This window comes from Rhinolophus sinicus, linkage group LG05, assembly GCF_036562045.2.
Source record: "Rhinolophus sinicus isolate RSC01 linkage group LG05, ASM3656204v1, whole genome shotgun sequence".
Lineage (NCBI taxonomy): Eukaryota > Metazoa > Chordata > Mammalia > Chiroptera > Rhinolophidae > Rhinolophus > Rhinolophus sinicus.
The window spans coordinates 139,471,362-139,494,907 of NC_133755.1; the positions used below are offsets into that span (position 1 = coordinate 139,471,362).

General features: G+C 38.0%; 1 protein-coding gene across 7 annotated transcripts in view; it reads right to left on the bottom strand.

Annotated features, from left to right (window-relative positions):
- METTL24 (methyltransferase like 24) overlaps positions 1-23,546 on the bottom strand; it is an 84,163-nt gene that overhangs the window by 28,557 nt on the left and 32,060 nt on the right. For 6 of the 7 annotated variants that reach the window (XM_019735078.2, XM_074333431.1, XM_019735077.2 and 3 more), the window contains exons 3-4: positions 17,662-17,801; positions 14,044-14,272 (exon numbers count right to left, since the gene is read on the bottom strand). In XM_019735078.2, coding sequence (XP_019590637.2) covers positions 14,044-14,272; positions 17,662-17,801 — 369 coding nt within the window. The remainder of the gene's footprint in view (positions 1-14,043; positions 14,273-17,661; positions 17,802-23,546) is intronic. The other variant, XM_074333434.1, reaches the window with a different exon arrangement.

Below are 23,546 nucleotides of genomic sequence, written 5' to 3' on the forward strand. Positions count from 1 at the left end.
GCAAGATGGAACCATTCGAGAGATTAGATGCACAACTGAACTACACACTTAAAAAGGTTAAGATTTTATGTATATTTCACCACAATTAAAAATTTTTTTAATTAAAAAGAGACTTGTTTATCCCTGTATTTTTATTATTTAAGCGCAGGTCCTTGCATATAGAAGATACTTAATGAATATTTTTTAGATGGATTAATGGATCGAGGAATGGGTGGATCGGACAAACAGATGGGGATATGAACAAAAGTGCAACACATAAACCAATAATTACTATGCCCTGTGAACATAAAAATGAGCCTGTGAATATGGAGAAGTGAAGAGTTTTTGTTATGGTTGACTTTGACACAATATTTATCATATAGAATTACTTTGTTTTATCCACAAACACCACAACAATTTTCGATATAGATTTAGTTCTATCTAGGTGAATAATTCTTATTTTTTTCTCTTATTTCTCTTCACTAGAGTATAATCTGTCTTCTGACCTACATGATACTATAACAGAGAAAAATCCACTTTCTGTCACCTTTCCTCCTTCCAGCGCCCCTCTTTTTTTTTATAATTTATTTTTTAAATTTATTGGGGTGACAATTGTTAGCAAAATTACATAGATTTCAGGTGTACAATTCTGTATTACATCATCTATAAATCCCATTCTGTGCTCCTCTTAATTCAAAAGGCTAATGTGAAATAAAGCTTACACTCAACACTGCAGAAGACGAAAGCAGGTGATAAGTTGTTTGCTCATAGATTATTAACCAGCTGTCCTCTGGGATGTAGTATTAGGAAGCTGTGTCATGTGATAAACAGCAGGCAAAAAGAATAATCTCCATTTTCTGACTCTTAAGTGCAGGCATGTTCTATATGCCTGTTAGCAGGCATATAGACATCTGTTAGCAGGCTTGTCACATGGATGGTTTTTTCCTGCAAAATCTGGAATAAATTAAATCTTAAAATAAAACTTGGAGCAGAGAGGCTGCTTTACATAATTCCCTCTAATAGTGTTCTGTGAACCCATCGCACTGATTTTAAAGAGAAATTCTTACAAGAAATGTTTCATTATCATTTTAATTGCAAAACTGTTGAATGCTACTCCATGCTAGGAAATCTGTGTTTTTTAAAAGGTCCTTATGTGTTTAACTAGAAAGTGGCAAATGAAACCTTCCTTTCTTGATATTTTCCTTGGCTGGAAAATAAATCAGGTTTTACCTCCAAATGAAAATATGACCACCTTTTCCCCAAGCCCCTGGAGACTGTTTCATGGGTGGTTTGTTATGCTTGGGCATCTCAGAGAACTGGCACAGCTGATTGAGCTCCCCAGGCAGAAATGGCCCAGCTCCAGTGTGACCTCACAGGATTTGCTCAAGAATACACTCCCTCTCTCAGAGGATTCACTAATATGACAGCAAGTTCTGGGGGCTCTTACTGTCAAAAAGCATTCAGCATTTTTTGACACACATAAAGGAACTTGCAGAGCCGCGTGGCCTTGAGAACCAAGCTGCACCGCACTGAATACGACATTCCCTATCGATCCACAGGCTCCTTTAGGAAAGGAAGTCACACAAAGGGAAACTTACAGGCACCTCTGCTCCCTCAGGATTCACTTGGCTATTATTCCTAAAACTTTGTCAAAATGGCAAGAAAAACAAATGCCAGTTCCCTAGAGGCTAATTTCTTCCATATGTGAAATCTTCCTCTTTTGTAATAATATTGAGCCCCTTTGAAAATCTCAGAGAGGCAATTTTTGTGGTAATGCTTTCTTTTATATAAAAATCACAGTTCTGGTCTCATGACAATTTCTTCACTTCCCTCACAGACATGAGTTTATTTGCCTGCCCAACCTTTTAAAATGGCTGGGGGTGGGGGAGGGGGGAGGGGGGAGGGGGGTGGGGGTGGGGGGGTGGGCAGGGGGTTGGTATGCACCTTATAACAGCGACCTGGAGACAGGGAGGGAGGCTGAAGAAGTGGACTGCCAGACTCTGGACCACCTTCTGGTTTAAAGCGTTTTATGCACAGCAGGGGATTGGATATTTGCAAATGGAAGGCTGAGCCCCTAAAGTCTTATCAACAGGAGGAGCCTCCTCAAAGGTGATCTTCACATCACCTGGGTTAGAATTGAGTGGGGTGAGTTACAAATGCAGGTTCCTGGGTTCCATGCCAGACCAGCTAAATCAGAATCTCTGAGGTTGGTCCTAGGTTTGACACTTTAATCAAGTTCCCTAGGTGATTGGACTCTTTGCTTGTGGCATGTTGCTGTTGTTTTTTGGTTTGTTTTCTGATGTTCCCAACTCTAACAGTGAAATCTGAGAGCCACTCGGTTGTACAGGTGGGAGTGGATTTCCAGATTCCAGATTCGTTCACGTACAACCTTGCCAGTCATGGCTTCTGCCCAAGGAAAATAGAGGGGAGAACACATCAAAGAAAACACAAACCGCCACTAAATCCTAGTCTACCTAGTTCCTTCTTCAAGTGGGCTTTATAATCTGTTGTACCTACATGCTAGCTAAAAAGTGAATGTTTTGAAAGTCATTAAGAGCCCAGACATTTTGCTTCACAGCAAATCTCACCATTAGAGGAGAGTAAAAATGGTACAAAGCCAAAACTCATTTCCTAAATGGCGAGAGCGGAAGTTCTCAACTTACTTTCTCAAGATGGCTTGTCCTTAGGGTCCACTGCAGATTGATGGAGATCAAAAGATGTGTCTGCATTTCAAATTGCAATTCAAGACTGTGAATGACTCATTACTCCTAAATTGCCACTGGCGTATTTCACAGAAACACAGAATCATCATGATTAAACAGCAATTCTGCAAGATGAAGTTGCCTTCAAATACACAGAAAGATACTCACCTCTCTTTGAAAAAAGGAACAAAAACAAATCTAAATAGAAGATTTCAGTGGGACCTAAAAGAATCACCTGGACTTCTACCTTTACCACAGCATGTCCTGTTTCCATGGAATTTTCCACCCAAATGTTTTTCTGAAACATCAGTGACTGAGATCTTTGGATGCACCAGCTGCTGCTTATTAATTCTGAAGGAGGTTGTATAAAAGATAAAGTATTCAAACTTTGAAACCCTGCACATTTTATTTAGGAAGGTACTAGGGAGAAAGTCATGCTGACAAGTATCTTACATATATTTCCTGAGCATTTCACTAGGTAGTTGGGATGAGATTCCATACAATAAAGGGTCTCTGGCCTTGAGCCACACAAAGCTTAGCTAGGAACACACTATCGGAGAAGCAGGGGTCCAGCCTAAACCATTAATCATCTAGGACTCAGGTATATCTGGGCCTTGAATTCGTGTGGATGACAACCAGGGGACATTTTTTATAAAGAAGCTTCGCTCCTGAGAAAATATCTTGTCCCAGGAAAACAGCACATCTAGTACAAAAATCTGGTGCAATATGCTGGCACAGGAATGGGAATGAAAAAATGATCTGGAGCACAGCACAGCATCTGTGGCTCATACTACCCTTGGCAGGGACTCAGGCTGAGGGGGAAGGACATCAGCAGAGTACAAAGTGACCCGGTGTGGGGCCTCTGGGGGAATTCCACCCAGGTTCAAGTCCCAGCATTGCCAAGTACTGTTAAATATCCTTTGCTCCTATGTTTCTCAGACGGGTACAGGTCTTGCTACTGAATGTATGGTCCCCCAACCAGCACCATCAGCAGCACCTGGGAGCTGGCTAGAAATGCAGAATTTTAGGCCCTACCCTGATCTCCTGAATCAACGTCTGCATTTTAATTAGATTCCCCAGGAGGTTCACAAACACATCAGATATGTGCAATCTTAGTGTAGAATATGATTTGGGGCAATATAAATAAGCACTTCAAAGTCTTTGATTTGTTAGGTATTTTTCATATGTATTAGAAAGCATAACTAGGACAGTTGACTCATGAATCCACAGATATTATTTCCCCAGATAATTCTAAGTAGGAAAGGTACATCAATGTAAAGTTGACTTAAAGCAAAGTAGGAAGGTAAGATGTGCCCCCTGCCCATGCCAAACACAAAGAAGAGAGAGAGAACTATAAGAGAGAGAGGACAAAAAGGGCAAAGCAGGGTTCAAAAACAAGATGAACATCTCTGTGGACAAGAACCTAGAGCAGTGAACAGGACCGAAGCCCGGGCCTGCTGGTCTCCTGCCCTAAAGCAGGAGGCAGTGGTCCTGGGGGCGGGGGGCAGGGGGGTGTATGTCCTTCAGGGAACAGGAACTAAAAGAGCCCCACAAGAGATCAGCCTAGCCACATTCATTGATTAAAGCCAAGGAAGGACTGGAGTGGAGTTCCCTGGGTCAGAAAGGAGCCTGAAATAAATGGCAGGTAACCACTGGCTGGGGTGGGGGCTTAAAACTAGCCATGGCCTAGGAAGATGAGAGGAGAGAGACCCACCCTAGCAAATAGCAAATGAGCCAGACCCCAGATGGTTCAGTGACTGAATATTCCAAATCTCACAGGAAAGAGGAGCCCCTGAATGCTTATATAAGTAAGACAAGGCCCGGAAGGCTACTGTAAAGTCACCAGGCAGGGAAGGGTGAACCAACAAGGAAAAATAGAAGCAAAACCAAACCAAAAACCCCCCGCTGAAAATGAGCCAGCAAACAGAAATTCCAAAATACACACAGAAAACAACTGATGAGAAACATCCAACCAAAGCAATAATTGGAACATTACTTCATTCTGAGATTAGTTTAAAATAAGTATGTTTCAGATGCTCAAAGCAATCAATAAGAATAATATCTACTTTCACAAACATGCAAGCAGTGGCAATACATTTTGGAATAAAAATATGTAAAACTGAAAAAGAACAACAGATGAACAAGAAAAAAATACCAATTCAAAATCTTGGAAGTGAAAAATATAATCATTGTAATGTTTTTAAATATTAACTCTAGACTGGAAATAATTAAAAAGGAAATTAAAGAATCAGAAGCTAATACTGAGGAATTCACTCAAAAGTAGGACAGTGATTGACATTTTAAAATATGAAAAAGCAAGAAAGAGACAAGGAAGATAAAGTGAGTGGTTCCAAAATACATCTGAAATGAACTCTGGGAGTAGAGAATAAAGGCAATGGAAGAGAAGCTACTGAAAATATTTTAATTTTTAAAATATTAACAAAGTATAAAATTCAAAAGACACAGCCATCCAGTTCTCCCTATAGTCAACTGGTATCACCATTTTCTTGTGGATACTTTCAGAGAGATTCTACACATATAAAAACAATTATGTGAATTGTAGAATGGTAGAAATCTAAACACATTCTTCTGCAATTCACTTTTATTGAGGTATAATTTATGTACAATAAACTTTATACATTTTGAGTATACAGGTTTATGACTTTTGACATATGTATACACCCATATAACCACCAACACCCCCAAAATTTCCCTTGTGACCACTTCAGTAAATCTTCTACTCCATTCCCCCACCACATGCTTTAACCCCACTGATCTGATTTCTATCATTGTAGAATAGTTTTACCTCTTCACATAAGTAGAGAATCATATAACACAAGGTATGACAATTAAGTTCCCAAACTCATCCTAGAAAAGGTACTACATACCTCATTGCTGAATATCACTATGGTCACCTTCAAAGTACTCCCCTTGGGAAGCTAGGCACCCATGCCAACGCCTAGTCCACCTTTCAAAGTAATTTTGGAACTCTTTTTCTGGAATGGCCATCAGAGCTGTCATCGTATTACCCTTGATGTCCTGAATGTCATGAAAATGTCTTCCTTTCAATATTTCCTTTATCTTTGGGCAAAGAAAGAAGTAATTGGGGGCCAGATCAGGTGAGTAGGGAGTGTGTTCCAACACAGTTATTTGTGTACTGGCTAAGAACTCCCTCACAGACAGTGCCGTGTGAGCTGGTACATTGTCGTGATGCAAGAGCCATGAATTGTTGGCGAAAAGTTCAGGTCGTCTAACTTTTTCACGTGGCCTTTTCAGCATTTCCAAATACTAGTAAAGTTGTTTAACTGTTTGTCCAGTTGATACAAATTCATAATGAATAATCCCTCTGATATCAAAAAAGGTTAGCAACATCATTGCAACAAGTTCGCGAACTTAATTGTCAGACCTCTTATGTAGTCTTTTGTGTCTGGCTTCCTTCATTCAATATAAAGTCTGTGAGATTCCTTCACATATGTATCCTTTTTATTGTTGAGTGGTAGTCTAGCATATATGTATGGAATGGTACATTGCATATGGTATATTCATACCATAACTTCTTTACCCATTAACCTGTTGTTGGACATTAGGGTAGTTTTCATTTGGGGCTATTATGAATAAAGTCACTGTGAACATTTAAGTACAAGTCTTTATGTGGACATATGTTTTTAGATTTCTTCAGTAAATACTTAGGAGTAGGTTGCTCGATTAATCTTTGGTAAATGTACTTTTAACTTAAGAAGTTGCCAAACTCTTGTCCAAAGATATTGCCTTCTCACCAGAAATGTTTGAGAGTTCCGGTTACTCCACATACTCATTGCTTAGTATCATCAATATTTTCAATTTAACCATTTTGGCATTTGTGAAGTGGTATTGCATTGTGGCTTTAATTTTCATTTCCCTAATGATTAACAATATTGAGTATATTTGCATGTGTGCTTTGTCATCTGTATATCTTCTTTGGTGAAGTGTTTGTTCAAAATTATTGCCCATTTTTTAATTGAATTGTTTGTCTCGTTTTTGGTTGTAAGAGTTCTTTATACATTCTGGATACAAGTCCTTTGTCTGATACATTTGTGGTAAATATTTTATCCCAGTTTTTATGTTCTTAACAATGTCTTTTAATGAACTGAAAGTTTTAATTTTGAAGTCCAATTTATCTTTTTATTTTTATGGTTTACGATTTTGTAACTAAGAACTCTTTGCCTAACTCAAGTTTCTGAAGATTTTCTCTGATGTTTTCTTCTAGTTTTATAATTTTGGATTTTATGTTTAGGTCTAAGTTGCATTTTAAGTTAATTTTCGTGATGATGTGAGAAAGAAGTCAAGATACATTTTTTTTGATACATATATCCAGTTGCTCCAGTACCATTTGTTGAAAGACTATTATTTCTCCTTTTGAATTATTTTGGCAACTTTGTAAAATAAATCAATTAATCATATACATGTTTCTATTTCCAAATTCTCTTGGTGTTCCACTGAGCTATATGTCTGTATTTATATTAATTCAACACTCTCCTGATGGCTATCACTTATTTTAAGTCTTGAAATCAAGTAGTATAAGTCCTCTTTGCTCTTCTTTTTCAAAATTATTTAGCAATTGCTTTATAAGTTCCTTTCCTTAAAATATCTCTCCGAAATGGTTTCATATCAGATATAAAGATTTGCTTTTTCCTTTTTAACATGGGACATTGTAAGTAATCCATGAAAAGATGTACAATAATGTATTTAAACACTTTTACAATGGTCAATATGTAGATTATTTCTTATCCTTTGTTATTACAAACAAGGAGGCAAAAAATAACCTCGTTCACATATCAGTTCACATATATGGGACTATGGCCATATGCCAAATTCATAGAAGTAGAATTGATGGATCAAAGGGTATTTTCATTTGCAATGTAATAGATATTGTCAAACTGCCTTGCATAAAGATTGTACCAATTTACATTCATGCCACTTTTTATCTTTGATAATCTGAAGGGTGAAAATGTATCTAAGTGTAGTTTCATTTGCATTTCTCTTACTATGTGCAAGTTAGAATACTTTTTTATATGAGCCATCTGTATTTCTTTTTCTGTGAATTGTTTTTTTCACCTTTATACAATTTCCTATTAAATTGCTAATCAGTCCCTTATTGATTTGTTGAAGCCCTTTATATACCAGTGAAATTAGCTCTCTGCTTATGAAATGAGTTGTAAATATTTTCCCGGTTTGTCATTCATGTTTTAATTTTGCTTTTGGTATATTTATTAGGCAGAAATTTTATATTTATATGTAATCAAATTAATCATTCCTTCTTTTATGACTTCCTTACTCCAGGATTATTTAATTCCTCATAGTTTTTCTAATAGTTTCATAGCATCAGTCTTAAAAAACACTTATGATTTGATTGGTTTGGATTTTTTTTTTGGTAGAAGGCATCAAAAATCAATCAAAATTAATTTTTTATTTTTACAAATGCCTACCCAGTTGTCTACATAACTTTTATTGAACTATCCATCTTTCCCACTGATTTGAGATGACGCCTTTATCATATATCAAATCTACATGTATTTGGATCTATTTCTGGATTTTTTTATTCTGTCCATTAATCTGTTTGTCTATTAGCATAAGTGTCCCATTTTCTTTCATTATTATAGATTTATAAGAACTGTTAATATCTCATAGGTCTATCAATTTCCTCAATTACTCTTCTTTGCCAAAATTTGATTGGCTATTTTTGCTTGTTAATTTAATATGAACTCTAGAATCAGCTTATCTAGTTCTACAAAAAACAAAAAAGCCCTACTTCTCATTTTACTGGGATCATGTTAAATGAATAGAGTAACATAAAAAAGATTAAATCATTATGATGATAAGTCCTTCTATCCAAGAACATGTTATGTTTTTTAATTTGTTCCAGTCTTCTTTTAAATGCTTGAATAGTTAACATTTTATTCTTGTAGATTTTGCATGCCTTAAGTTTATTTGTATCTCTTTTTGTTGCTTTTGTAAATGGTGCCTTCTCGTCCTTTGTGTATTCGAACTGGTTATTCATAAAAGTACAGGTTTTATTTTTATTTTTTTTTTAATTAAATTTATTGGGGTGACAATTGTTAGTAAAATTACATAGATTTCAGGTGTACAATTCTGTATTACATCATCTATAAAGTACAGGTTTTAAATTTGTGTATACTACATTCAGACAATTCATGAAGTTCTCTTATTGCTTGATAGTTTTCATTAGATTCTCTTGAGTTTTCCAGTATGCAATCATATTATCTGCCAATGAGTGCTCCAATAATAAAAAAAAATACATATGCCTATAATAAAGCTTTACCTCCTTCTTCCTAAATTTTACCTAAATGTTCTTTCTCTTTTCTAATTGTGTTAGCTATTATCTTGATAACTGTGTTAAATAACAATGGTAATTACACACTCCATGACTCCATTTATATGACATTCTTGAAATGACAAAATTATAGAAATGGAAAACAGATGAGCGATTACCAGGGGCTAGGGAAAGAGGTGGGGGAGGAAAGTAGGCATAGCTATAAAAGGACAACATGACCCTTATGGTGCTGCAAATGTTCTGTATCTAAATTGTATCATGTCAATATGCTGGTTGTGATGTCATACTGTTTGCTGTTGGGGGAAGCTGGGAACGGGTACATGGAATCTCTGTCTTATTTCTTACAACTGCATGTGAATCTATAATTATCATAAAATATGTTTATTTTAAAAAAGAGCTCTAATCCAATTTTTTAAAACAATAATGGCAGACATCCTTATTTTTCCCTGAGTTTAATAAAGGTATTTCCATTGTTTTTACATTAATCATGATGCCAGCTCTTGGGTTGTCATATACCAAAGTAAGAAGCAATTAATCCAAAAATATCAGCAATCACAACAGATACAAATGAATTAAGCTTACATATATAGATAGAAATATTATGGAAGTACCCATGCATTCCTTTCCATTGAGTTTTTTTTTAATTTGCAGAGACAATAATTGAATATAGATATACTAGATACAGATATATAGATATAAATATATAGACATAAATTATATAGATATATAAAACAGAGAAAGGACAAATATGGCAAATAATAACATCTGGGGAATCTCAGTCAGGAATATAAGAGAGTTCATTGTATTATTCTTATTCTTGCAACTTGAAACTTTTGTGTTTGAAATTTAAAAAAAAAAAAAAAAAAGATAAGAATCCAGAAAATAACAATGTGAGAGCACATTTTCAAAAGACAGTTAACTTGCTATGATCCTTATTGTATTTAGGAGGAATGTAAAAATACTCATCATTTTACATGTTGTTTTAACATTTTATAGTTAATTATATACATTTAAAATTTAAGGGTAGCCATGAAGGATTAAAAAAAAACAAGCTTTGGCAAGAAGAGAATAAAAAAGTACAGAAAAACCAAAAAAGCCCAGTTAAAAAGAGTAAAAATTCGCCCAAATATGCCAGTACTCATAATAATTATGAACATAGCCTGTTTAAAGACAGAGATTATCAGATTGGATTTAAAAACACAATACAGGCATATACTGAATACATCACTCTTACACACATAAACTAAAACTATATTTTAAAATAAAAATAAAGGAATCTAGAATGGCACGTCATAAAAATGCTTATCCAAAAAAACAAAACAAGCTGGAATGACAGAACTAATAGCAGACAAAACAGAATTTTAGGCAAAGAGGATTTCTAGGAATAAAAACTGACATCACATATACACATGGTGGAATTTTTTCCCTGAAAGAGCCTATCATTTTCCATTTCCAGCAGCAAAGCATGAGTATTAGTCCCAAAAAGCATTCCAATGTAGGGCAGTATCCGTATCTTGTTTATATTTGCCAATTTGGTAAACAAAAAGAAAAAGAAACCTTTCTGTAGCTCAATTTCAAAGCCCACGTTTTCTCAAACACAGCAGGGACCACACAACAGAACTGATGTTTTCTGATCAATGGCAAGCTCTCTACCCAGCAAAGCAGAAACCGCCTCTCCTATAAGTGTCCACGCGGACACTCAGCCCCTGGGGCAGCTAAGCAGGGAGCAGCATAAAGTCCGGCTCCACCCAGGTCGTCCCTCCTCAATCTACATCTGCTCTGTAGTAATTCTCAGCAGCTTATTTAATTTCTATACAGCACAGTATTTACTTTCTATACAATCGCAGCAACACTACTCAGTGCCCGGAGGCAGCAAACAATAACAGTTCTCTACCACCATGTCTGAAGGACCCACTGCCCTTCAGTTTCACACAAAGCTTTCATTAACAAGTCTTGATTGAAGTTAGGTACAGTTAGCAATTTCCAGAGAAATCTCTAATATATTTTCCCTGAAAACAAAGAAAGAAAAGGTTTTCTATGAAATTTAGTAAAAATTTCCTGAAATTGTTAATAAATCGAATGACTAATTCATGCCAGGCACTCTGCTGGAGGCTTCAACACTGATCTAATTCTCAAAAACAATCCACTTAGGTAGTATCATTGCCCTCATTTCACTGACAATCAAACTGAGCAGAGTCATTTAAGGCTTGCCAATGCCAAAAACGAACAAGAGGACCTATGCCTCCAACCTAGATTAATGAGTTTACAGAGGTAAGCTCTAAACAGTCCTGTGATTCAGATAACCAACAGCATGGTTAAGACTGCAAAGAACAATAATTTCTCATTAACCAGCCTGGATCATTTAGGATACTCTGCGTAATAAAGACCTTAGAAAAAAAGCACACATTATGATTACTATGAGCAGAAATTCCACATTCAATATTTCTAGTCATATTCTAGAAAAATTCTAATACGTAGTTACAGCAACAAGCACTTCAGCAAAAAACAGTTAATCATTTCAAATAACACTGAATTCAGTTGATATTATTCTGTGACAGTCTGGGCTTCTGGTTCATGTGCTTTTGCTGATGCAGCTGCTCTCGCCTGATGCTTTAGAAAGGTTTTTTGATTTATAGTTTGAAGTTAAAATTCCAAAGAGTTTTAAAAGCATTACAAAAGCCATATGCATCTCTTTCTGTCACCATCTCAGAATACTATCTTCCATTTTGCCTATATTTTTGCCAGAGTGGCTGGAATCGAGGAATGATAAGAAGAAAAATAACAGCTTCCCATGGAAAACATCACCAAACTATGCGAGATGTTTTAAAGTCATGAAGTGAAAACAAAACAACTAAAACCCCTTTGGTTTCTATAGTCACTTTCAGAAAAAAATAAGTGAAGAAGGCAAGACAAAAAAGCCCTGCCATTTTTCAGGGGTTTCTTTCTTTTTTTTCTTTTTTTTTTTTTTTTTTTTGCTTTCCCTGCAGAACCATGTACCATTCACCAGTGTCTATGCACATGCAGAAAAATGAAAACAGACCTTGCTTGCCACAGGCCAGAAACGAGGTTTCCTTTTCTTGGCACCACATAGCTCCTAGAAGCATGCTCCTAATGGGAACAGTCACTCATCGATGGGTTTAGTTTGGTTTTGTTTTAAAGCATTCACCAAAAATAATCTCTAAGAAAGAATATCAGTCTCTTTTAAATTCTTCAACAAGGGATTTTTTTTGCCAGGTAGCAAAAACCTACCTGGCGGTTCTAAGCCAGATCACTTTCATTAATACTGGGGTTTTTTTCCTATTGCTTTACTGAGGTAAAAATACAAATAAAATCATCTTAACTATTTTTAAGTGATATTATTAATGTTTTTAATAAACATAAGTAGCCTTAGGAATATAAGACATTTTCTAAAACCTTTCTCCTTTCTAGGTATCAGTATAATAAATGTTTCTATGTCTCAGGAGCAGTTTTGTAAAAGTTTTATGCTTCATCTTCAGCATAAAGTTTGCCTACTTCAGCTTCCATGGAGTTGAACAAGCACAGCGGAGGTACAAACCTGGTTGTCTGAAAACACATTTTCCACAGGCAACGTGGCCTAGATAAATTACACTCACAGATCATTTTTCAAAGTCTTATTTTATCCTCACATTTATCAAATGTTTTGCTAAAATATCATCAAAAAAAGTAAAATGGCTTTAGGTTTCACCTCTTTATTCAGTCTTTTCTTTGAAGAGTGAGGGTGATAAGGCCAGGATGTAAAAAGTATTAAGGAGGAGCAGCAAAATATCTAAATGAACACAGAGAATCAGTACTTAGCTCTTTGAATAATCTTGAGTTGACATATTAGAGAATCAAGACTGTAATTTTCAGCTGCAAAAAAACAGGTCTATGAAGGCAAAAACAAAGTTACGGAAAATGATCTTACTTCTTTGGGCTCTGTTCAGAGATTTTACCCCAAAAACCCTATATATTTTTCATTAAGGTCCCTAACTATTAAATGCTAGTTACTCTCAGTGGCAAAGCAAACTACAAATCAATAATCACATGTTAAAAGAACAGCAAATTCTTTGAAGTTGTTATTGAAGAAGGTCCTGCTGTCCAATTAAAGGGAGTTGGGTTGTTTTTGCTTTGTTTTCGGAGGAGAAGGAAGAAGAAGAATGCAGAAGAAAAGCCCTTTTATTAAAGATCAAGCAGCAAACTCAAGTTGAAAATTGAGTTCCATGTATACTGATTTTTAGAAATACCCATTCTGGCATGTTCTAAATTACATGCCATCACTGGCTGGGAATAATAGGCCAGGGTAGGCCAAGTCCAAGAAGGACTGGCAATCAAACATAAGCCAACTACACTCAGGAGACTTTCTCTAGTATCTGCCTACAGCTCTATACTAAAAATTGTTTTTAAGGAACACAGTTCAAAGTTTCGGTTTCTTGTTTGCTACACATTCACAATAAAATATTTGTAGAGATCTGATGCCCTTTGATATAATTATACCAGTTGCAACATACATAATGTCCATTCAATTTTACAAAGTACATTTTAATCAAAATTACACATATTAATATTTTTTTACTTTTAAGAGCCTGGAGACTCAAAATAGTTGTTACAACAGTGAAGAACATGATACGCAAGCAATCTATTATCGAACATGAACCTGGCCCTGATTACTTTTGGTATTTGAGGCTGACATAAGTAGTTTCCTTTGTCTGGAAATTTTAAGTCAATTGCAAAATGGAAATGGTACTCTGGAGTCAATGCCAGAAGTAGTTTTCTTAGTGTCCTGGCCCAATCTTAGCCAAAACCTTACTTAGCACCACTCAACAGCAACTACAATTTTCACATCCATTTAAATACCTCTATCCTTGCCAAAACTTTATGTCTACAGGGCTAACTCTATAACTAACGATGGGTGATCAGTAAGGTTAAAACTGGACCTTCAACTATCCAATCCTTGGTTTGCATTAAAAAAAAAAAAAGTTCATAAGTTTGTTCACTTTATTTAATTATTAAATCAAATGAAAAAACTCTGACCTTGTGATGCCCAAATTCATTCAAAATGGTTCCCAGTTTTCTGGTGTTGCCATGTGGTTTTTGGGCAGCAACAGCCGGATGGGGGTCCCGCCAGTCAATGGACAACCGGTGATACCAAAGGCGCTGACTCTCCAGAATGTGAGCCGATTTAACACTAGGATCGAAACGATGCACTTCACACCCATTGTTGGCCATGCTAACCTCAAAATGGGTATCATCGCTTCCCAGCCTGTAAAGGAGGGGGATGGAAATCAATAACAAAGCATGGCATAAAGCAAAAAGTATTGGCTTGACAAAATGACATTTCCAAAGCCAATTTTCTTAGTTATATCAAGCCTTCTCCTATTTTACCACATGGGTAACTAACTATACACATTCAATAAATCTTCTTTCACAAAAAGAAAAAAAAAATTACTCTTTTTACATATAAAGCACAGCTATATAAACAGACATACAGTATATTTACGGTATTAAAATTTCATAGGCAGGGTGATTAGGAAAAAAACGGTCTCCAAAGGGTCCTTGGGTCTGTTGATTTTCTGATTCCTCATTTATGTACAGTATGAGCTCCTGCTGTGCCACATAAACGATTAGATGACAATTTTTGGATCTGGAGCTTATTCGTTCCTCTTGAAATGCTCACAGCAACCAGAAGTCCCAGATTTTCTGTATAAAATGTTGGCTCTTATTGCCTAACCGTGTGTCAACTATCAAATATTCTTCTGTCTTATACTGAGAATTTATGTCTTGAAACCAAATGGTGCAACCCCCCCCACCCCCAGAGAACTTAAGAGATGAAAACTATTTGCCCATGTATTATCCCTTCTCAAGTTTTCTCTTCTGCTTTCACTCCTACCTCTGAAACACAATCTTTCACATGAAGGATGAAATAAGTGATTTTTTTCTCCACTTCACTTAAACTCCCTCCCTCATCCCCCACCCTCCTCACTATCTCCCCATCAACCCTCCACTACACACACAAGAAGCCTTGCAGGCCAGGCCCCATCTGAAGTTATGAACAATATCATCTAAATCCACAGCCCCTCCTCTTTCTCTTCCCTTGCCCTTTCTCCAAAACATAACCTTCCTTTTCAGTGCCTTTCCTATCTGAATTGGTCTATTCTACCCCATTTCAAAACTGAAAAGTATCTGATTTTAATTTTTAACTGAACTTTGCACAGAATGCACTTTCCCAGGGAAATGTCTTTTACATTAACTGTGAAATAAAAAGCTTTGACTCCTAGTAAAAAAATTTCAGACATCAGAGAGAAAGCAAAGGTGATACCTGCTCTAGTACATGGCGGTGGAAGGAAGGTAAGAAACAGATCAGAAGGCAGGGCAATCAGCCTTTGTCCTCTGATGCTTATGTCCTCAGATCCTTCCCTCCTCTCACTCCAGGAAGGCTACCGCCCGTGGCAGCTGCATCCATCATCCTCGGTTAGGATGGAAATGACCGGGCACAGCAGTGTATGCATAGTCTTGCTGCTGCCACAGGCCTGGGGTTTGGAGCACGTACTGCCTGGATGAAGGGGCCACATGACCCACCTGCCTCCCCACCTAACTCACAACTACCCAACACTCCCAAATGCTAGGAACCAGGGCCCACATTTCCTGTTCTTGTGCCTCATTTCAGGAGCACCACTTCTGCCCTGGGTTTCTTTCTTCTTTCAGTATCAATTGAGATGCTGTCAGCCAGCTATTTACCTGCCCCCCCCAGTGAAGCAATTCACTTAGAAAAGGGGATGCTTGTCTGGACCCTCAGTCCTGGGTAACAGTGCAATCAATCAACATACACAACCATAATCCAAAGAATCCTTTTTTAGGGCATAAGAAATATTTTCCTTAGCTTCCAGTTTTCAATTAAGCATTTTCATGTTTTGAATCAAATGTTGGCCCTCATAATCTATTCATTTCTTTTCCCAGTGCAATCTAACTGTTCTCATATGCTCTTTACAATGTTAATTTTGAACAGTGAACATTTAAATGAAAATAAGAAGCTACCTTTTTGAATGTAATAATCTGAACTCTTACAGCAGAACTATCTTATCTAATCGCTCTGAAGTATAAGAAAAGCAAAAGGGAATTTAAAAATTTTCTCCAAAAACAGCTTTCCCCATTTCACTTTACTCAGTTATATGCTTTAAATGAAATTATTCCAGGGCGTAAAATATTAAGCAAAATATGAAGGCAGTTTGGAGCAAGAAAATAGGACCAAGCTGAGATCTCCAATTTGTATGTGGCACTATGCAATTATTTTTATGACCTACTTTCATCCATTTTTAATATGATATAAAATAAACTCTACTGTCACAACTTTCCATTCTTCCTACAATCTTAAAGCCTAGCTGGTGGGCTCCCAGAAAAAGAGCTCTGTTCTAATCAACTGGCTGAGCAATTTACTTCCTAATCCCTAAGCCTCTAAATTTAAATCACAGCACAACCAGTTTAGTCCCCTTACCTCAAGCAATCCCTTATGTAGCAAATGTATACTGAATGCCTACTGCTTACCAAGCTCCACTGATACACGCGTATACCATCACTCTTCATAGAAAAATGTTTCCATTATCCTGAAACCCTTATTTGAACATTTTGTTGTTTAAAAAAAAAAATCCATGATGACTATAGCTAAGAATTCTTGTTTGGTAAAGTGTGACAAGCGACGGTTACCCTCTATGCATCAGCACCTTTGGGTAAGCCTCCACAACACCCCATTGTCTGCCCCTAACGCTAATGTAGGATTCTGGTTGGCAGGTGTCACTCATGGGCCTGAATGTAAATCATAGAGGTGATGAAATCTATGGGTGAGGGATAAGCATACAACACTTGTTGGGGTCCCCAGGACTCTTGTAAAGGACCTCAGGGATCTTGCCTGAGAACCTAACCACACAGCTGCTACAAATAGTCTATGGAACAGGATATTCCAAACAAAAATAACTCTCTCCTGCCTTTTTTGAGACATATATCGTTTGTAAGTTCAGGACTGTTTAATGAGTACTGCTGTATTTGGTGAAATAATTTCATTACTTCATATTCACTCTTTTATAAAAAGCTCTTTAAATCCATTTGTACATTTAGGTCATTTTCAGGCTGAATAACTGAATATCAGTATTATCCCACATTTTGACAAAATCTCACGGCTTTCATAAGAGTTTCCTTTTCTTTCATTCTTTAATGTAAAAGTATACACAGATTTGCCACTGGCGTAAGACATAAAAATCCATTTGCCTTGGGTCCCTCATCATAACTGTGTATAAAATTTCTGATATCCTCACTGTTCTTTCTTTTTCTAGGTGCATTCTTAATATTCTCCTGTCTATGATAAGGATGCTCTAATTCTAGCTGGAAACCATTGGCTTCACCAAGAGGACCATCATCACGTGGAAAATGGAAGTTGCCAACATCCTACCCGCAGAATGGAGAGAAGGTGGCTCTGGCTACTTAGGGTGATCTGCACAAGTACCGACCGTTACGTGACAGACAGATGAGTCTGAAATGTTGGCAGGAGGCAAAGTATAGCACCAGTTATACACTGCACCCATTCATAACTTTGTGTTGCTGAAAAGGCCTTGGCCACCTGCAGAACCGTTTTTATTTTCTTCTGCTGTAAAATGTACGTACCCTAAAGAGTAGAGACGACACTGCTTGTTGCGGATTTGATGAGCTAAACCAAACCTGTCATCAAGACAAACCGACCAGGGCTTCTTTGAGGGGCTGGAGTCAGAAGCGAGGCTATCTGTGCTCATGTGATCACATGCGATCTGTTAAGGATTGGAAATCGATGTGAATAATTTAAAGTGTTGGATGATAAATGACAGGTGGGGACTTACTGCTTCCCCATCTCTGAAAAACAAAGCAGAAGAGTTATGACCTTCTCCACTGCTAACTATGTCCCTCCGTGGGGAAACACAAGCCTGCTATAAAATATTCGGAGGCATTCCAAATACCGATTATAAGGAAACTCGTGGAGATGACAGGCAGGTTTGAAAGGAAGCTAAGAGCTGCTATAGCCATATACACAAAGTGCGCAGGGGAGAGCAAGTCGGGAACAAAGATGGCAGGGAGGAGGGGTCAGGAAAGGCTTTACAGAGGTGGGTTAGCCTTGGAGGATGAACAGAAGTTGACCAAGAGACTGAGACCAAGAAGGGCATTCCAGATAGGGAGAACAGTGCTCCCAAAAGAGGTCTGTTTACTCAGAGGTTTCCCATTAGAAGTTGTGAGGTATGATCACGGGCATAGATCTCAAAAGGATGCAAGATTATCGATTCCCTATCTCAGGCAGATAAAGTGGGGCCATCGTGGTCCAGATAGGTAGCATGTGTTCTCCAAGGTAAACAGCCAATCAGGGGTCAAGTGAAATTAATCCATCTCCCCGGCTAACAGGACTGCACTCCAATGAACTTCCTCCTGGGGGAGAAGAGAAAGGGCTCCAGCCAGGAAGGAGGCTCTCCCTGAGCTAACCAAAGCACTTCTGTTAACTCATCCATCAAAATTAGATAAGAAAGCCAAAGGGAACGTGTACCTAAATCAGGCAGAAGAAAGTCTCTAATTTCAAATGCACATTACAAAAATTATTTTGTAAGGAATTTCTGACTTGTGTTTGAGGCTGACACAGTGTGCACGGCTAAGGCTGTTGGAACCAAAGAAAACAGGACTGTGGCCGAGGGATTAACTTTACTGAGCAAGAGTCTTTCCCCCTAATCCCTCAAAACCCTCATAGGCATCATGATGCTCCGCAAATCATGCAGTAGCTCTTGTCACGTCACAGACAACAGTCCACTGCAGATGCAAAGCATGTTTTGAGGTTCATTGTTTTAATTCATTTGGAAACATAACAGCAAACAATTTTCTTCTTAAGAAGAAATACTAAGCGTGCTGATTTTCTAAAATTTTAATCTGAAAAGAGTATGTATGTGGCACCCATTCAACTAATACAGCGTCTCCCTTCCTCTCGCTGTAATCTGGGGCTGGCCCGGCAAAATCACCCTGGCATCTCATCAGTGACTATGAGAGAGTCTTCTGCTAGGATTTGGACATTTTAGAGGGAAGTTTAAAAAGCGAAACCCTATATATTTATATTCTTTTCTCTCAACCCAGTAACTCAGCTGACAACCACTGTTTACAGGGGGAAAAAATCATCATAATAATAAAGCGGATTGAATCTTCTCCCAAGCAACTAGTGCAAAATACATTAACCAGGTGTGTCAATATATTAATTTGTATAATGCTTTCCTATTATTCTCCACAGACAAATGTAAATTAGACCTCTGCCTGCCCACCTCCTAGTCCCCATCAACCCACCCAAGGGAGAAGCTGCTAATATAATTAGTCAGTGCTCAGTGTGTTCTTTGGGCCTGTTTTTACAAGTGGGCAAGTTACTGTGCCCTAAATGCCAGCACCTGCATTGGTGCTGGCTCCATACCCTGCCTCCTGAAGACACTTAGGCCAGGGAAGATCTGTGGGCCCCCAAAGCATGCCTGGAGCTCAAAGCGGAGCCATTTGCTCTAGCTTCCTGGGCTATTTTTATTACAGGGGCATGATGACACCCATGTGCTATTGTTCTTCGTGTGTACCTCTCCCTAAGAACCACCATAATGACAGAACAGGACAGGGAGGTGTCATGCGGGGTGTCATGTGCAGTCTCTGGTCCTGCTCCCCGCATAAGAATACAGAATATGGTGAGGCCAAAAAGGAACACGAACAGAGCCATGGATGGGGGGTTCATACCACTATATTCTCGCTGGCGGCTGCGTTGGAGACACCGGAAACAGGACCTACACAATCTGCAACCTGCTGTCTACTTCTCTGCCAACCAACCAACCCCACTTGCTAACTGCAATCTGTGCTTGCTAGCGCAGCCACCATCTTCTTGCCAGCCCCCATTTTCTGCTAGCGTAGCCACAGCAGTTATATTAGTGCCCAATGGCTCACTGGTTAGAGCTGACGGCCAAATAGCCACAGCTGATGGCCAGCCAATCACAGCTGATGGCCATTTACTACCCGAGTGAGCACCTTTCCACATGAGGCCGAGAGCCTGGAAACTGCGCTCCTGGCTCTGTACCCCCAGACGTTCACAGGTTCTTATTTAGAATACCCTCCTAACACCATGGAAACCTAACTCTGGCCTCTCCCATGATATTTCTCATGGTGTGGTCCACCTACATTCTCATGGACCTGGGAGGTACTTAAAAATGCAGATTCCCACTCCAGATCTGTAAAATCAGAATCTTGAGCTGATACTTGGGCACATGCATTTTAAAAAGCTCACCCACGCCATTCTTATGCAGTGGTCCCGTGAGCTTCCTGTAAAGCTCCACTGAGATGTTCAGCCTGGCCTCCCCTGTGCCTTAGCAAACGAAGGAAAGAGGCTACTTTGGGACAGAGCGTTAAGTTAAAAACAGCAGCCCCTCCAACCCCACACCTAATAAAGCCAGAGAGGCGGCACTGATAATTAGCCAGAGGCCTCCAAGAGTCAGGTAGGTATTAAGGGTCAAGATTCAGAGCTTTGTGAGGTTCAGTTGCTCCTCCTTTGCCAACATTGGGGAGTAGAGTATTATCCTATTAAAAACGATACATTAAGCATTTCCTCTTCCACAGACTTCATCTTGCACAGATATATCCTTATTGGAAAGGCATTCTTTCCATTTAATCTTTCTGCTAATATTCCCCCTTTCCTCTTCTAGTTCAAAAATAAAACACAGGTTTTCCATTTTAACCATTTATTAACTATCTTGTTGATAGACATTAATTTTTGAAAACAAAACTAAGAGTACTCAGTAAAATTCAGCTCCTAAAAATTAATTAAATATCGAGTTTTCAAACTTTCTTGTTAAGATTTATGGCCAGTGCTTCAATAAACCCTTTTGCAAGCAAAATATGTGAGGGTAGTAACTCCTAGCTAAGCTTTAACTCCAGTAATTGTTTTTTCTGTCTCTCTCTTCTAATTCCCCTTGTAATTTCAGTCATATAAAAGCAAATTAGTCCTAGACAAAGGAAAATAGACTTCAAGAAAAAAGTGCTTTCTAAAATGTTTTTTAGTTATTTAACTTAAAGGGATCTAATTTATTTTTATTTCATTTTGTATCTCAGAATAGCATTTCTACCAACCCATACATAGAACCTGGCAAAAGGGAGCCCTTAAAATTTGGGGACTTCTGGGCAAGAATCACTTCAATGATCAACTGTATATTTCTATAATACCACTATTTTGAAAGGTTAAATTTCAAGGAAGGAGTTGTGTTTGCTGCTTTTATCCCAGTTTGTGTGTGTGTGTGCGTGTGTAACATTAAATATAACAAATACTATTATAAAGTTTTAAAGTTTGCATCTCCAAAGCCCAGGTTCTTATGTTCTTCTCAAAAATAGACAGATGAGTAGATGATTAGATAGATAGATAGATAGATAGATAGATAGATAGATAGATAGATAGATAGATTTTAAAACATATTTAAAATTTCTTTTTTAAAACAGCAACTGTTGCTTAGATTAATTTTGCACCACAAGGCACGCTTCCTGGAGGCATATGGTTTGGGGGTTGCCATAAAAAGCTAGATCTGGAGACTTCCCTTAGAACAGAGCACTGTGTTTATGATTTAACCATTAGTTAGCAGCAGTGTATCATCAGCCCCGAGACTCAGAGATGTAATCAGGGTCTTTCACAGTACAAAACAATACCTAATTAAACTGCGCTCGATTTGCTGCACACTCTACCCAAACCCCTTATTGTCGGGTGTTTCATTAACAAGGCAGGTCCCCAATCATGCCTTCAGGGTCACCACAGTGCACAAGTCCAGGGGCACCATCCCCATTGCAGCCTAAGGCCACACTGTCCCATGCTCTGTGCTTCTGTTCCTGAGCACCCTTGGCCTGGGGGATCTTCCCCACCCATCTGTCCACCCTGCTAGAGAACACACAACGCTCTTGCACCCTAGCTGTGTGTCCATGTGAGTGGGTATTTCATGCAGGTTTGGTATCCCAACCAGTGTCCAGCACAGTGCCAGCAACAAAACAGGTGAACAGGCACCTGGTGACTCGAGGAAAGAATAAATCAATAATGAACAGAACAAAGGCTGGGCCTTGCTGTACAGGTTGGAAGACAGATTTGAGGGAAACATATATTTTTTAATATATATAAAAAAAAAATATATATATATATATATATATAAACTTTAAAAAGCAGCATAAGAGGACAGGGGTAGATTTTGCTTTAGTACCTTCAGAGGTTTAATTTATTTTTCCTTGCTCATTATGAGTCACTACTGCTAACTGAAAATTTTAGGTAACAGTGACTCTAATATTCTGCCAGTTTTATAAATCTTCATTTTCAAAATGAGTTCTAAATGAAGCATAAGCCCCAAAAGCAGCCAAAAAAAGCTCTGCATTACATAGAGGAGGGAGGCAGAACTGGTTAGTAAAAGATTCTGATTAAGAACAAGTTAGTGTCATCTCCGATGAGCTCCCACCTGCTGGCCTTCCAGTGACCCAGAAGTACATAAAAGCACAGGCCTTAACCTGGGCAAAATGACACCTGATTGAAAAACCTTCGTGAACTCTATCTCATTCTTTCTGGAGGACAAAAATCCTCTCAATGAGCTTCATCAACTAAATCTCTATTATTGTACTCATCAAGCTCAATACTCATTGTATGTCCATTTTTCTGCCTTCACAACTAGTTTATTAGCCTCTTGAGGGCAGACTATTTCCCCAGGTGCTCAGTAGGTGCTCAAACACAGCAGGTGCTCAAAAATACTTGGTTAATAACAATCCTATACTACTCTCAGCACAGTAAGAGGTCACAGAACTGGGAGGGACCTTGGAAATAATTTAATACTCTTTAAGATCAGAACCGTGAAAGACAGAGAGGCAAAATAAACATTGCCCAGGGTCACAACGTCAGAGCACATCATAGGATGCTATTCTTATTTCTTATTTATTTATTTTTATTATTTTTTAAATAATGTTTCTCCTCTCAACCCATATAACTCATGGGAAAGGGGCTTGAAATGACACTTTCATGCCTCAGGAGCTTCTTCTAAGTAAATACGTGTTTTAGAAGTTACAAAACACTAACCCGCAATACATATAAAATGGAATTTGGATGCTGTCATTTGGTCAATTTATTTTGGAGGGTGGAGCACGTCGTTCTCAAATTCAACTCATAAATTGAACATCTCTCATTTTTCTCTGAGACCTTTAGGGGCTTCTTAAAGTCACAGCTAAGAGGTCCAGCGTCTTATTCTTCACGTACAACTAAACTATAACATTACAATTTCAGTATCGTAATTAAGTCTGTGGAAGTCCACCAAATTAATTTGCAGCAGCAAAATAAGATAAAAATTACGTAAAGCACAGAGACCAATTTACCATCCCATTACTCATGATTAATTCAACAAGGTTTTACTTCCATGTCTAGGTGACAAATATTAAAATCCCTGATTGACTCCATCGCATGAGAAGTGGGACTTTCTTTTACCTCTAAATTAGCCTACTAAAGATCTAGAAATATG